The sequence below is a fragment of the Festucalex cinctus genome, chromosome 4, assembly GCF_051991245.1.
Source record: "Festucalex cinctus isolate MCC-2025b chromosome 4, RoL_Fcin_1.0, whole genome shotgun sequence".
NCBI lineage: Eukaryota > Metazoa > Chordata > Actinopteri > Syngnathiformes > Syngnathidae > Festucalex > Festucalex cinctus.
The window spans coordinates 24,277,540-24,292,202 of NC_135414.1; the positions used below are offsets into that span (position 1 = coordinate 24,277,540).

General features: G+C 38.9%; 2 protein-coding genes across 4 annotated transcripts; one reads left to right on the top strand and one right to left on the bottom strand.

Annotated features, from left to right (window-relative positions):
- Positions 1 to 774: 774 nt before the first annotated feature.
- LOC144017860 (putative gonadotropin-releasing hormone II receptor) lies at positions 775 to 5,253 on the top strand. Its single transcript, XM_077519817.1, has 4 exons — positions 775 to 1,624; positions 2,991 to 3,514; positions 4,362 to 4,566; positions 4,631 to 5,253. Exons 2-4 carry the CDS (start codon positions 3,011 to 3,013, stop codon positions 5,116 to 5,118), a joined length of 1,197 nt encoding a protein of 398 aa, XP_077375943.1. The 5' UTR covers positions 775 to 1,624; positions 2,991 to 3,010; the 3' UTR covers positions 5,119 to 5,253.
- wdr93 (WD repeat domain 93) lies at positions 1,910 to 14,646 on the bottom strand. Of its 3 annotated transcripts, XM_077519814.1 has the most exons (18): positions 14,515 to 14,646; positions 14,199 to 14,308; positions 13,227 to 13,428; positions 13,039 to 13,103; positions 12,881 to 12,959; positions 12,714 to 12,778; positions 12,047 to 12,116; positions 11,864 to 11,933; positions 11,734 to 11,798; positions 11,518 to 11,604; positions 11,288 to 11,419; positions 9,453 to 9,657; positions 8,453 to 8,513; positions 8,208 to 8,364; positions 7,836 to 7,856; positions 7,670 to 7,739; positions 4,472 to 7,572; positions 1,910 to 3,524 (listed from the first exon to the last, which is right to left on the bottom strand). In XM_077519814.1, exons 2-17 carry the CDS (start codon positions 14,298 to 14,300, stop codon positions 7,494 to 7,496), a joined length of 1,530 nt encoding a protein of 509 aa, XP_077375940.1. In that variant the 5' UTR covers positions 14,301 to 14,308; positions 14,515 to 14,646; the 3' UTR covers positions 1,910 to 3,524; positions 4,472 to 7,493. The 3 variants fall into 3 exon arrangements, with proteins under 3 accessions (XP_077375940.1, XP_077375938.1, XP_077375939.1); XM_077519812.1 differs by having other exon boundaries at positions 7,670 to 7,856; XM_077519813.1 differs by having other exon boundaries at positions 7,670 to 7,856; positions 14,199 to 14,289; positions 14,515 to 14,632.
- Between the last annotated feature and the right edge of the window lie 17 nt (positions 14,647 to 14,663).

Consider the following 14,663-nt stretch of genomic DNA (forward strand, 5'->3'; position numbering starts at 1 on the left):
TGAAGTAGCATCCATTTTTCCAGGTTGTACAAGTATTTGATTGACTGTAGAAAGTTGAGTGGGGTATGGTTTTAGGGTATTCAGCGTGCACACTCATTCAGCGTGCGAAAACAGAGGAATTTGATGACTTTTCACAATTTTGAAGTCTCTTTTTTTTATACAATTTACTTTTTTATTTTTTTATTTTGGAAAACAGTATATAGGAGGCTCCTGTTTTTTGTGGAAAACAAAAAAAATGAAATATTTATTAGCAGTTTTTAATTAATTTATTTATTTAGTTTTCTAAGAATTCTTTGGGTTTAAAAACCTTTTTTTCAGTCCATTTCAATTGGTGTATTTTTTTTTTCCATTTGTTATCCTCGTGAGTAACTGTACTTTATTTTTTTTTGTATTTTTTTTTTTAATCGTTCAAATTTGGCATGGTTGTCTCTGTGGTGTGTCAAATTTAAACGACTTTTTTTTTTTTGCTTTACATGTAAATTTTATTGAAATTTCCCTTGTTAAAATTACTGGCATGCATAAGATTAACCGAACATGCATTTTTATTTGGAGGTGTACCATGTACAAGCAAGCATGGGAAGAATATGGAAATTCCACAAAGAAACGCCAGAAGAGACGTGATTCAAACGCTGCAATCTAACAACTGTGAGGACTGTGATACAAAGTAACCTTTCCGTACGTATGAGCACATCAGGTCCCTTCTTTCATGACCTTTGCTAAACCACAATAAGATGCTGCATGGCTCCTGATTATCATGACAAGATAAACAGAACAGCTCAAACAGTTTCAAATTGGGTAATGTGACACATCTTGTATTCAAAGGGAGGTGCGTGAACAAGATAATACATGTTTTGGGTCAGCGTGTTCCTTGACCGTCTACTGTGAATGCAACCAAGGGAATTAATCCGGCTAGACACATCCGGTAATAACTACCGTACACATGCAAGGAGATTACGGAATGATAGCCAAAGAGATGTTTTTTACCGTGACAATAAAAGAGAATACAATAGAATATGATTGGACTGAATCGTTATTGTAATCAAATAAACTTATCAAATTATAGGGGGGCAACGCCATAATTTAGCCCATTTACCTTTCTGTAGGTGTATTGGCCCGGTGTCCTAATAGTTTTGGTGAATGTGTCATCATGTGCTATGAATAAGCGGACAAGCAAGAAAAAGTAAGTAAATGCATACATTTGTCATAATGTTATCTGATCTTCAAGTCACTAGAACAGACAAATTGACACATGGGTTTTGCATTAGCTCTGACAGACAGAATTAATGCCTGTTAGCTAACAGGCAAACATAAATGCATCATGTAGTAATCGTCACAAACAAGCTATTTTTCAATTTAATACTCATTAACATTACTATTTGGGCATGGTTAGAGGTGAGGCCACACCTTTGCTCTTCCCTCATTGGCACACAGGCTGCATGTGGAGGGCGCAGCGTGTCTGCGTGCATGCATTCAAAGAGGAGCTCTTCATGCTGGACTGACCGTCTTATTTGAAGGCTGCGTACATTGCAACATTAACAAAAGCTTTTTTTTTCTCTCTTTCTCCTGGAGGGGTTTGATTGCAATTCTAACCAAACATGCACAGAAGCACATTTCTACACAGCGAGTAAGTACAATTTCTCATGGATTTTCACTGAAGCTTGGAAATATATTTTGGATAAAAGATGGGTCCATAGTGTCATTTGATTAATGCATGCGGTTTCCTTTAACGTAAGTTTTTCAGTACATTTAGATGTGTGTAAATGTGCAATAATGTAGCATAAAGTAGATGCTCTGTCAGAAAATTAATTACATTTTCATTTTTACTGTGAATTAAAGATTTATTATTAAAAGCAGTCATAATATACAAAACAAGTGCAGTGTCACTTAGTGTAATAATTCACAATTTGAGCCCTTTTAGTAAGTTTAATTAATTTGATCACTAAATTAATGAAAATTATTTTTTTATTTATGAAAAATAACTGACCACTTCTTGGCATGGTTTTAAATATCAATTCATTTGAATGTTGAAAAAAAATGACAAGCTCTTCATTTAAAATGAATCAGGTTTGATTATACAAAAACAAAACAAAAAAAGGCCAAAGTACAGTGATGATCACTTCAAAATTGTGCATCACACATATGCTAATACCTATTCAACCTGAATAAGGAGTGAATTTAAATGCTACAAACAGCAGAATGCACTATTGGTTAGCATGTCTGCTTCATCTCAGAGTTCTTCATATTGCAAGCCATTTCAGAGTATTTTCACAGACACACAGAATATTCTGTTCTGTGACAGTATAAGCACTGCTACTGCAGACTCACGTAACAATACACATGAGTTAGCAGAAAGAAATTAAATAATAATGCATATATTTGTGGAGACTGGGGTCAAGTTGTATTGTACAATTTTAAAAATGTGCAGAATTTCACAAGTCACTTCATGTTAAAAATTAGATCGCTCTTAATATGAAAAGAAAAATGCACTGAGCTGTCACCAATGTCTTACAAATGCAATTATGTCATCTAGTGGCAGAAAAATGACCAACACAAATCAACATCACACTCGTTTTTTCCAATACTGTACATCGTTTTAATTTTGACTCAATTTTATGAATTATTATGAAATTACTGTATCAATGAATAAAATATGCAGCCATATTTCCATTAGGTTAACTTATCCCCCCCACTTTTATGTTAACAAGAGTATGAAAACTTAAAGTAAACTTTTTTCGACAATTAAATGTAGCCTACCACCGCTAGTTATACAAATCTGAATTTCACAGAAAAGCTGGGCGAGACCCTCTTCCACGCCTACTCGATGAAAAACTGAGTTCAATTCCTGCAGCACACTAGATGATCTCTCATCATATAGTGGTTGGGAATTACTGATGCATATGACTTGAGATGTTAGCATTTCCCCTGTAAAAGGATTTGCATGTAGCACACAGCCTGTGACTCACCCATCGTTTCTTCTTCTGGTTGAGCAGAATGCGTCCTCCTCAGGAAAATGGGTGTTAACATGCATCAACTATCAGCGGATCTCCAGCCCGCCAACGCCAGCTGCAACGTGTCATCTCCGTGCTTGGAACTGCCAACCTTCAGCACCGCCGCCAAAGTCCGGGTGATCGTCACCTTCATCTTGTGCGGCGTGTCGGCCTTCTGCAACCTGGCCGTGCTACGTGCGGCCTACGCGGACGGCAAGCGCAAATCCCACGTCCGGGTGCTGATCGTCAACCTGACAGCGGCAGACCTCCTGGTGACGTTCGTGGTGATGCCCGTGGACGCGACGTGGAACATCACGGTGCAGTGGCTGGCGGGCGACCTCGCCTGCAGGTTCCTGATGTTCCTCAAGCTCACCGCCATGTACTCGGGCGCCTTCGTCACCGTGGTGATCAGCTTGGACCGCCAGTCGGCTATTCTGCACCCGCTGGCCATCAACGAGGCCCGGAAGAGGAACAGGTTCATGCTGGTGGTGGCGTGGAGCATGAGTGTTTTGCTGTCCATCCCTCAGGTCAGCTCACCTGAAATTAAATTACACGGGCACAACCTAGCACATCATCATCATCATGTTTAAAATGTTTTAATGAAACCACAGGGTTATGTTTTAATAATAAATTACACAATAGGGAGTATTTATGTTTTAGGCCACAGAACGTCTTGTGACATAAAACATTTAAAACCAAGCAGACGTAACATGGAATTAGAAGCCGCACACTCTGCATAAAATGCTGTATAAATTCTATAAATATATACACAATTATATAAATCATTCATTTAAACATACACAGTTAAATGAAGATTCAAGCTAAGACGAGCGATATACAAACACACAGCAGGAGCTGCGTGGCTCAGGGAGTAGACTGGCTGCCTCCCAACCTGAAGTTGTGGTTTTGTTCCTCAACCATTGAGTGATTTTTATTTTTAACATGGTTTTACTCTCTTCCAAGTGTAAATTTGACTCTATTGAGAGTTTGATCACTGCGATTGGCTGGCAACCAGTACAGGGTGTACCCTGCCTACTGCTCGGAGCCAGCTGGGATAGGCTCCAGCACTCTCCGCGACCCTTGTGAGGAGCAAGCGGTTCAGAAAATGGATGGATGGATGGATGAGTTTGATCAAATAGACTCAGTTAAGAGTGAAATGTCTCTACAGAATTTACTGTGTGTGTGTATATATATATATATACATATATATATACAAGTATATTTAATATATAAAAATAGATTTAAATAATGAATATTTTCTAAATGTAGTCAAATGTATTATCTGTCTTGAAAAAAAAAAAAAAAAAGTAGTTTAATATACGAAAGCAGCTGCCTAAGCTGAACATGCGTTAAACTGTAAATGCTCTTACTCAGATGTTCCTGTTCCACAACGTGACTATAAAATATCCCGAGGACTTCACGCAGTGCACCACACGAGGAAGTTTTGGGAGCCATTGGCATGAGACGGCGTACAACATGTTTACCTTCTTCTGCCTGTTCTTGCTGCCCCTGGCCATCATGATCACGTGCTACACCAGGATCTTATTTGAGATCTCCAAGCGCCTGAAAAAGGACGATGGTGAGTTTTACACAATTGTGGAATCAAAGATGACCTTCTTTGACTCTTCCTGTTCTGCTGACAGTTTCGTCCTCTGAGGTACATCTGCGCTGCTCCAAGAACAACATCCCCAGAGCTCGCATGAGGACTCTCAAGATGAGCATCGTGATCGTGTTGTCCTTCATCATCTGCTGGACTCCCTACTACCTGCTGGGCCTGTGGTACTGGTTCTTCCCAGACGACCTAGAAGGGAAGGTCTCCCACTCGCTCACCCACCTCCTGTTCATCTTCGGCCTGGTCAACGCCTGCCTGGACCCGCTCATCTACGGCCTCTTCACCATTCGCTTCCGCAAGGGTCTCCTCCGCAAGTTCCACTGCAGCTCCAAAGCTGCTGCGGATACGGACGTCAACACGGTTATAACCGGATCTTTTGCTGGCGCCGCCAACGCTGTGCTGCTGAAACGGGAGGCAAGTCCGAGTAGCCAGGAGACATTCCCAATGTGCGGTGATAATGACAGTGGAACGCCAGGAAGCAACAATGAGCAACACAGAGATCTGGAGAGCGTCATATGAAGGGAGTAAAAATGGGACAATTAGATTGCATTACATTACGTTTTTCCGCACAAAAGTCCACAAATACACTGTATGGACAATTGTAACACACAAAGTCTATAAAGGCACACTTGGTAGGGTTTGGTGCGGAATAAGCCCATCAAACACCTTTGGGGTTGAACTACTGCATATTCTTGACGAATGGGCAAGATGTAAGGTCCCCAATACTTTTGCTTTGTCGTGTAACTGTGTAGAAAGTGCCACTTGAGCATACTTGGAGACCTCCACAAGTCTCAATATTAACATCAATATGAAGGTGTTTTAAATTAAAATCATAAAAAAATAAAAAAATAAAAATAAATTGGTAATATTTACATATTAAAAAAAAAAAAAAAAAAAAAAAAAACACTTCCTGAGCCAAAAAAAAATCCCTCCACCAAACCATGTTCCTTTCATGAGCTATTAAAAAAATATATATACGTTTGCCCGTCAAAATGTAAGGTCTTGGTCTTGTTGTTTAAAAGTGTTCACTCTGACTTATTAGTTGTCCCTTTCAGTTACAAAGCACACTTGCGAGAACGCGCTCTGCAGTGCTATACACAATGCTGCACAGAATGTCTGCATGAGGTCAACATGCCTCATACTCAAAGACGCAGCTGTAATGGCTCCCCAAGGGGAATTGCTGCCTTTTATCAGTGCTGACTCAATGGCCAAATGACAAAGGCCATGTTTTCCCCCATTAGAAAGTACTACGAGACAGCTATAATAAACACGGCTTTATCCCAAATCAGAAGAGGACTATCAGATCCGCATGAAAAAATAAATAAATTCTATCACAGTGAGTGGATGTGTGCATAAGATACCGTATGTTAAACATAATACATAAAAGTGACTTTCATTATTCAAACGCATGGCAGCATCCCTTATGCAGTTTATGAGTCGGAAGTCAAGGTCAGGGGGCTTTCATGAAATATTCCTGTATGGGATACAATGCTTTTCATATGTAAGGGAAATGTATGGATTATCACGATCCACACATTAACGCAATATGATGACTTTGACTTGCAGAGAGAAAGATGCATTTTATTTAACATTGCGGTAAAAAATAAAAATCAATGCTGAACCTGCAAAATAAAGGCTTAACTTCAGTTGTTTCTGATTTTAACATAAAAGGATAAAATGTTGAATGGAAATGAGCGACACACCTGCAGTGTGCGCGTGAACAAAGTGTTGGTAAATGTGCCAATCTTTTTGACTTGGCAACCATTCATGGCCATCTCAATGATCTTTGGCAACAACTATTGTATACCTCTCCCAATTCATATACTTGGCTTTTGTGTACAAATTAAAAATCAATATCTGATCCCTGCGCTGTGCAGTCTCATGCAATGAACGAGTTTTGTGATAATATAAATCCATGAATCATTAAAGCTGAGGTATCACACTCAATTAAAAAAAAAAGAAAAAGTTAAATGAGAGATTTTCTAACAGACACCTCGTTATAATAAGGTGAGATTACACCAGAACATAGACACACATCAATGGATGCCTCACTGTCATTACGGTCCTTGTATCTTTGAAGCTTCTTTGCAGACTGTATAATTGTTCCCAATGTTTTTCAGGAAAATCAGTTTTTACCCAAGCATCTATTTGGGATATCGATTCCAGTGGTACCTTGACTTATAGAGCCCCAAGTTTATCAAGTTCTGTGTACAAGTTCCAATGCAATGCTGGTCCGGTTCCTTGTTTTTTTGTTTTTTGGTTTTTTGCTTTATATTGCAGGCTAAAAAAAAATCGAACCACAAGAAAACTTTAGATATGCGCCTGCCTAAGTGACGTGGAAAAAATAAAATAAAAGAACAGCCACAGTTAACGTGCCTCGCAACCCTGGATTTATGTTCAAATTTTGCCCGATTTTTGGCCTATCAAAGAGGTCGCATATTCAAGAACTTTTTCAACAGATTTTATCCACTTGATTTGTATCTTGAACATCTAAAGATGTTTACGATGAAAAGTAAAAGCAAAACTTTTTTAGTTCGCCAAATGTTGTTGCTGTGGCAACGCACTGTTTTCCAAGAAAAATTATGCAAGTCAAGGATTATTGCGCAATTTTCAGAAAAGTCAAAAATCCTTTGTGCCAGTACCTCAACATGCAAGTACGCTAAAGTGGCCTGGGCTGCGATGGCCTTTTAAAGCTGCTGGCAGCTCTTGTAATGAATGGCCGTACAATTCATTTCAATTGGAGAAATTGATTCAATATACAGTAAAAGCAAACTGAATTGCAAGCTTGATCATGGAATGAATGAAACTAGTAAGTCAAAGTACATGTACAAGTACATGCATGTCTAAATCTTATGAAGATGTAAAATAAAAATGACTTGCTGTCCATTACGCTTTTACGTGGTGGTGGTGGCACACCGCAGTCGCTTCCAAGTCTGCGTTATAGCTTTGTGCCTCTCATCCATTGACAGAGCTCTGCAAATCAAAACAAGAAATACGAAATATTACGCTAACAAAACATTAAAAAATAATAGCAAAGACCTAAGAGGCATTGACATGAAATTATGCCAACCTTTGCTGGAGATACAAGTTGCAGGCATCCTCTCCGGTAACTACGTTTGTTTGTTGTTGCCATGGAGATTCTGGATGTGAAATCACATACGGCTTCATGGCATCATGCTCGTCAAAACGCAGCAAGAGCAGTCGATTCTGACTCGGATCATCGAGGGATGAAGTACCGGGGATGGGCTCCTGGTCAGCTGGAGGGGACGCACAAACCTTCAGTGTGGTACTTACTATTAGTGATATAGTGATACTGCTATGGTATGTTCCCAAATACATGCACCTCAAATAAATTAGAACATCCCAGAAAAGTTCATTATCAAGGTCATGTATTAAAAATTAATTTGGCACATAAATATTAATCCAACGAAACATAAACGGAATGTAAGGCACATTCAATTCCTATTCTAACATGGGAAAAGCAAGTCTCCAGTATTTGTACAAGTAAAGGCCTCTGCTCCACATCTTCTCATTCATCGAACTGTTTAGGACTCTACTCTTTGCGGTTTAGGGAATAAATGCACCGAGAAACAAAGCCTTTTTTGTACCTCGTATGAAGAGAACGCGCTGGTTGACGTTCAGCGAATAGATGGGATTGCAGGGGGTCGCCAACTGATGATGAGCGGGAAGGCTTAAGACGCACACCGTGGCTCTGTTGACAACATCTTGCAGGAACATTTTCCCATTTCGGCATACCACCAGTGACTTTTCCAGAAAACCACGAGAGAAAAAAAGCATATTTTGCAACAGTTTCATGAAACATTTCCGCTGCTCAATAAAACAGTTTTCCTACCAAGCCCTGCAGGAAGGGCACTGATGCAGTAAAGGTTGGCTGGTCAGCGCTGTCTTTTGGCCTGTGCATTTCAATCAGAAATATGTGTGCATATTAATGGTTCGCCATTCGCACCCATCTTCCATCATTCGCAGAAAAAAAAAAAAAAACTCACCTATTTGCTGTTTTTGTGCAAATGCTAAACATATTATTTCCTTGGTGCAATTTGCTGGCATTTGGCTTGAAGGAAGTGCTTTGTCACTATCTTGTGGCATCAGTAGGCAATTACAAATATTTTGTTTGGCTCTTGACTTTGTCCCTCTTTTTAAAAAATCATTTTTTATGGATCTTAATGTCTAACAATAAACTGAAACTTTTAATAGGCTTAAAGAGGAAGTCAACCCCCCCAAAATTGTCATGACAATAATATGCTCTATGCAGCCTCACTAGTCTAAATATGTATTCTGGTTAATATTATGTTAGTGGAATAAGAATTAAGCAGCAAAATCCAGCATTTTTTATCAATATCAGAAGGTTGCCATTTTGTCACTTGCTGTCGAGTGAAAATGACATCACTGTTGCTCAGGTCTCAGGTAACAAGCAGTCACAGCTAAGTTTCAGAAAACAGGTTCGCTGCGATTGGTCGTTGCCTGAGCCCTGAGCAACCGTGATGTCATCTTACGTCGACACTGACAGCAAAGGCAAAATGGCCGCCCCCGGAGGGGGATAAAAAAACAACTGAATTTCGCTTCATAACTTCCACAAATGTAATATTAATCAGAATGTCATGTTTAGACTAGTGAGGTCACATTATTGTTAAGAAATGTTTAAGGTTGAATTGCCTTTTAAATGTGTGAAAAGTGTTTGGAAGCGTTAAAACAATTTTTTTTGTTCTTTTAAACATTTTTTTTTAGTCTCTGTATCACAGATTTTCACTTATGGTGTGCATGTGGAACATAGCCTCTACAATAAAAGGGGGTTTAGTAGTCAAGATAGAAATAGTGAAGAGACGCGAGTTAACCTTGGAGAGAGCTGCACAGTGCTGGTTGCTATTCCTCTGCCCGTGCTTAAGACGTGAATGGCGCCGCTCTCGCAAAGCGTCACAAGGTGGATTTCACCTGCGATTAAAGTCTGGGTATTATCGGCACACGCAGGCCAGTAATCCACAAAGTGCAGCCTGAGGAAGGCGCTGTCCGTTGATACTCCAGAGATAGACAACGGAGAGCCTGAGGGAGAGAAACATTAGGAGTGAGAATCACACAGCCTCTAAGCTAAGTTGAAGGTATTATTAAGCCAACAAATGTCTGTTAGCTTGGCAGTCACTCAAATGCCCCCCCCCCCCCCACCACAAACTGATTCAGCCTCATTATACAGTTCCTCTGAGGGAAATTCTAAATATATCTTTCTTTGGGTCATGCTATAATAAATAGTGCAGCTGTGTACAAGAGCTGCGGGGAGCTTCTTTCAGATGTCACAGCAGCTGCCTCGTATAACTGCGCTCAATTTTTGTTTACCTTTGCCACTTAAGTGAAATTTGTGGCTCATGCTTCTTTACTTTTAATTAAAAGGTGTGCACATGGAGTTTAACGTACACTCAACTGACACTGCTTTATGTACAAGAGACTAACGTTCGAGTTTGAAAGCGCTATATAAATAAAGTTGAGTTGAGTTGAGTTGTGAACTTTTTTATTGTGGGAAGAAATTTACAAGTGCCCATTTACAAGTTGCAAAAGTATGAATTTATCAACATGTTGGAAATTTTTAACCATGATATATGCTTCCATGCTAAAATTTTTCAGAGGTAACTTTCACTCGCCTGTACGGCTTTCCATGAAGAAAAATTTGAATGAGCTGCAAATCATATGAAGCAGCCGAGCCATGCAGCTTGATGACTAAGGCTCAACCAACTCGGTTGCGTCAACACAAAAATGTATGCCTCGAAACTATAACAAAAAATTTGAAAACCACATTTGCGATGCCCGGAACCAATGTTCGATGTTTCTGCACAGACATTTGTTGCCGTGGACACTCTTCCAGCAACAGAAAGTAATTGATGGAAAAATTGATCAGAAAGTCAATTTCAAAGAGTTTCTTTTGTGATAGCCCTATTGATGAATCAATTTATTATATGTTAAATTGTTGAAAATTTGAAATATCGCGTTTTGATGATAGTTTTTTCCCTGACAGAAAGCACTCATTTTTAATTAAGATTTTTTTTGCCATTATTTCTGTGGAGCTTGATACTAAATAATATTAAGAAAAGAAAAAAAACGCCTCAAAGCTTATTTGGTATTAGAGGAAATAAAGCAGATCACACAAAAGAAAAACAAGAAAAATAGTAAATAATGGGTAGGGAATTTGATTTTAAGGCCATATCGCCCAGTTCTCACATACTGTAAAATTGTTGGCCATAGATTATATAAATGCAGCTCTTTATGCTATAAGACTGATGCCACAGTGTAACTAGATCGGTGCTTTTGTAGCAATCTAACAAGCATGCAGCAAGTGGTTAGACGAAGCAAATAGCAATCATGCAGAGCTTTTGACACACAGTAACAAAGGAGACTTGGCAGGAGTGAGAGAATCCCTTTTACCAATCTTTTCAATTATCTCCTCCATTCACTCTTCTAATAACTTTAATATCTTTCTGGCACATGTCCCCTGTGTAAGACAAAATGTCTTTCAGAGGACTAAGATGTTTTACAAGAACAAGCAATAGTGTACTGGCAGTGGCAAAGAAACTTTAAATCTCTCCTTGATTTTTATTTTTTATTTTTTTTGCAAGAAAGGCATTTAGAGGTAAAACAAAAAAATAGTGCAAGTGTACGTTGATTATTTATGATCTACCATACTCACCGGACAGCCTATCCCAGACACACAGCAAATCATTGCTGAGGCCGAGCGCAATGAAACGAGTGCACCTACTGACGGCGGAGCAGATGATTTCAGCTGCGTTGGGCCACAGCACCGATGGTGGACGTTCAGGATCTGCTCTGAAACAGAAGAGGGTAAACATCTTATTGATGCAGCTCATTTGCTTTTATATGGATGCGGAAAGTCAAATTGTATTCAAGATCTATATTGACCTTGTTTGGCCTTTGCTGTTTTGGATAGCGTCAGGTAGAGAAGATTGTAACTTCCATTCCACCAAAAACAGACAGCAAGTGGGGATCCTATGACATAGGAGTCAATGTTCACAATGACATTTGTCTGAAAATGTATTACTTTCCCATAAAAGACTTGCTGAGAAAGTTAACGTCAATGTCTTGAAAAAGATAATGGTGTCAAACGTCTTTCCAAACCTGGCTTTACTTTATCCTTTTCACAAGAGTGACCACAGCGTAGAAGAAAGTGTGGAGTGCAGTGTCTGGAAAAGATTCAGCAAAATTGGCAACAGTCCATTTCAGCTTTCTTTGCGTGCGTTTGTTTTACCGAGGTGGCTCGCTCGTTTCATCCAAAACTAAAAAGTGAGACAAGATGGTGGGAACCTCTGTCGTGTTTGCTGCAAAACAGTAAAAGCATACCGGGTTATTTTCTGGATTCAGAATTGCATTTTGTTCCACCTTATTCAACAATGTACTGTATAGTGTTAGCTGTTATTTGAGCTAATACTACCTGTTGCTGGATAGACTCTATTCACCCGAACAGCAGAAGACCATTTCATGTTTGCTGAAATTTTGGGATCCTGTAAAAACGTAATCATGATTCAAATTGGGCCTTTTTTCTCCAGGAAAAATAATGGATATTTTCAACATACAATTAAACTTTGTACAGCTTCAGATTGAAGAGATCTGATTTCATTTTAAAATATTAAGTATATATGTCTGAGGCCATATAAGATAGGGACCGCCACGAAAAGGAAACAAAAAGTGTATAATTAACAACCATTGATATGCATTGGGGGCATTTTTTTAACCCCCAAAATTCTTCAAAAAACATTGATAAACATTCCATTTGTATTTTCTTTGAACAATGGACGGAAAATAGTAGCTCAAACCCTCCAGCCGCCAAATATTAAAAACAAAAAAAAAGGCTATGGGGAAAACAAATGTGAATATGTAAATCCAGAGGTGCTGAACAGCAAGTATGCAAGAGTCCACAGTTACAACAGGGAAAACTAGGCAAAAACATACTAATTTGAAAGAGAGAAAATACATTTTCACAACATTGTATATACAGTACAATTAAATATGTTCTATAACATGCTAAAATAGTTTGGGAAATAAGTTTGGTATAGTAAATAGTACTGAATTTCTACACCTAACTATACATACAATAATACCTTTAACTCTCGCAGCCAGTCCTGTACAGGAAAGTAATAGATTTCAAGCCAAATGTCACTGTTGCCTGAAAGGAGATATTGAATGTTGCGTTTAAATATGCAATCTGAATTACAACTTCAGAAACAACTAAATAAAAATGGTAAAATTAAAATAATAATCGACTTACACCTCATTATTATAGCACCGTGTTCGCCTCCTTTAGATAGTTCAAAGTACAAGCAAACACTCCTCTTGCTAATATCATCCTGAAATAAGGAAAAGTGTATCAAATATCGTAAATATTCCATATAAATGCATCCATAACACTGATTTCTCAAAACTCACCAGCATATTGATAACACTAAAAGAATAAACGCCTTCTAAGTTATACACAAAGACTCTGGCAACACCTGAGGAGACACCGTTTTCACAAATTAATAATTTACCTGGGATGGAAGACAAATGGTGAAATGCTGAATGTGCTGTTTAAAGATCATCTAATGGCACAGAAAGGTCAAGCGCATAGGACCCACCCATATCGTCAATCGTGCCCAGCAAATAGGCAGTTTGACTGGTGCAAGTCATGTGAATGGAAGTTATCTCGAGCCTGTCCTGCAGCCACTCGGCCTCACGGCTCAGACTACTCGCAGACCACACAGAAAACCCCCCAGAGTGACCCAGGCTGAGGTATGCGCCGTCATCTGAACACGCCAGGCAATTGGTGTTCTCTGGAAGCTATGGGATGACATGCAGGATAATAGGCAAAACAAGGTTGAGTGAGAAATTACTGACCACATGAATAAAAAAGCTATTAGAACATGGCAACAACCTTTACTATGACTGATCATGTGTTGTGGGAGAGGTCTACACAACATGCACCACTTGAACCTGAAGCGCACATAAGGTTGGCGTAAATCTCACGTAGCGTTTGATAATAAAGAGGTCCTCATTTTAAGACTGAGGTGAGTTCCATTCTTATAGTGGTGAGATACCAAATTTATGCATGTCTGAATGCACAATACAGTGCAGTCATATAAGTGCAGTAAATATTTCACCATCTAAAATGATGGTCGTAACAGTCTATTGTGCAGTAGTAAGCCTGCCTTTTTGTACGTGATTACAAATTCTTACGCGGTTGTGCAAACTAGTTCACATCACTGTTTGCAGCAATGAAATATATTGACTGTAATCAAATGTAATATTTAGAAAGGGCCCAATGTGTCACGGAGGAAAAAAATGTCAAGGTTTTACCAAATAAATGAAATTTTATGCAAGATGTGTGCGGCTCAGTTTGGTAGAAATCTGGTTTGGGGATTTCTCACAAAAGTTTGCTCTATCTTTGTCAAGCTTTATTTATTTATTTATTTATTTATTTATTTATTTATTTATTTATTTATTTATTTATTCCCCATGAACAGGGCTCCAACAATTGTTGGGTAAAATGTGAATCAAATTAAAATCGGTAAAAGGTAGTAAACAAAATGGTGGCAATTAAAAGCGCTTACCTGTGAGGCACTGGTCAGGTACGTGGCAGTTTTCTTTATGAATTTCCTCGCATTGCCAGGAGCCGTCATTTCGGACTCTGTCGATACTTTTCTGTTATACATGGACAACCCTAATAAAGAAAAGTCATATGGACAAGCCTAATGAAAAGCGATATAACGCACATCTGCTAAGAAACTAAATACAGTGAGGTCAGAGGAATAGCTGAAGAGATGAGCTAGCTAACGATATTGAACTCAAGCTAAAGCTAAAACAGCCGTGGCAAAACGCCATTTATTGCTACGCTAGCTGGTTTTAATGAACAGCTTGTTTACTTACAAATCTGTGGTGTCCTTCTAAAACTGATTAGACAAGTTTACAATTTAAAATGTTCGCTTATGAATTCAGACGATTCCCACACTAAAATTTAGCGTGAGACGTGAGCGTGCCTGTCGTCATGACAACGTCTCCATGGAAACGACTTACTG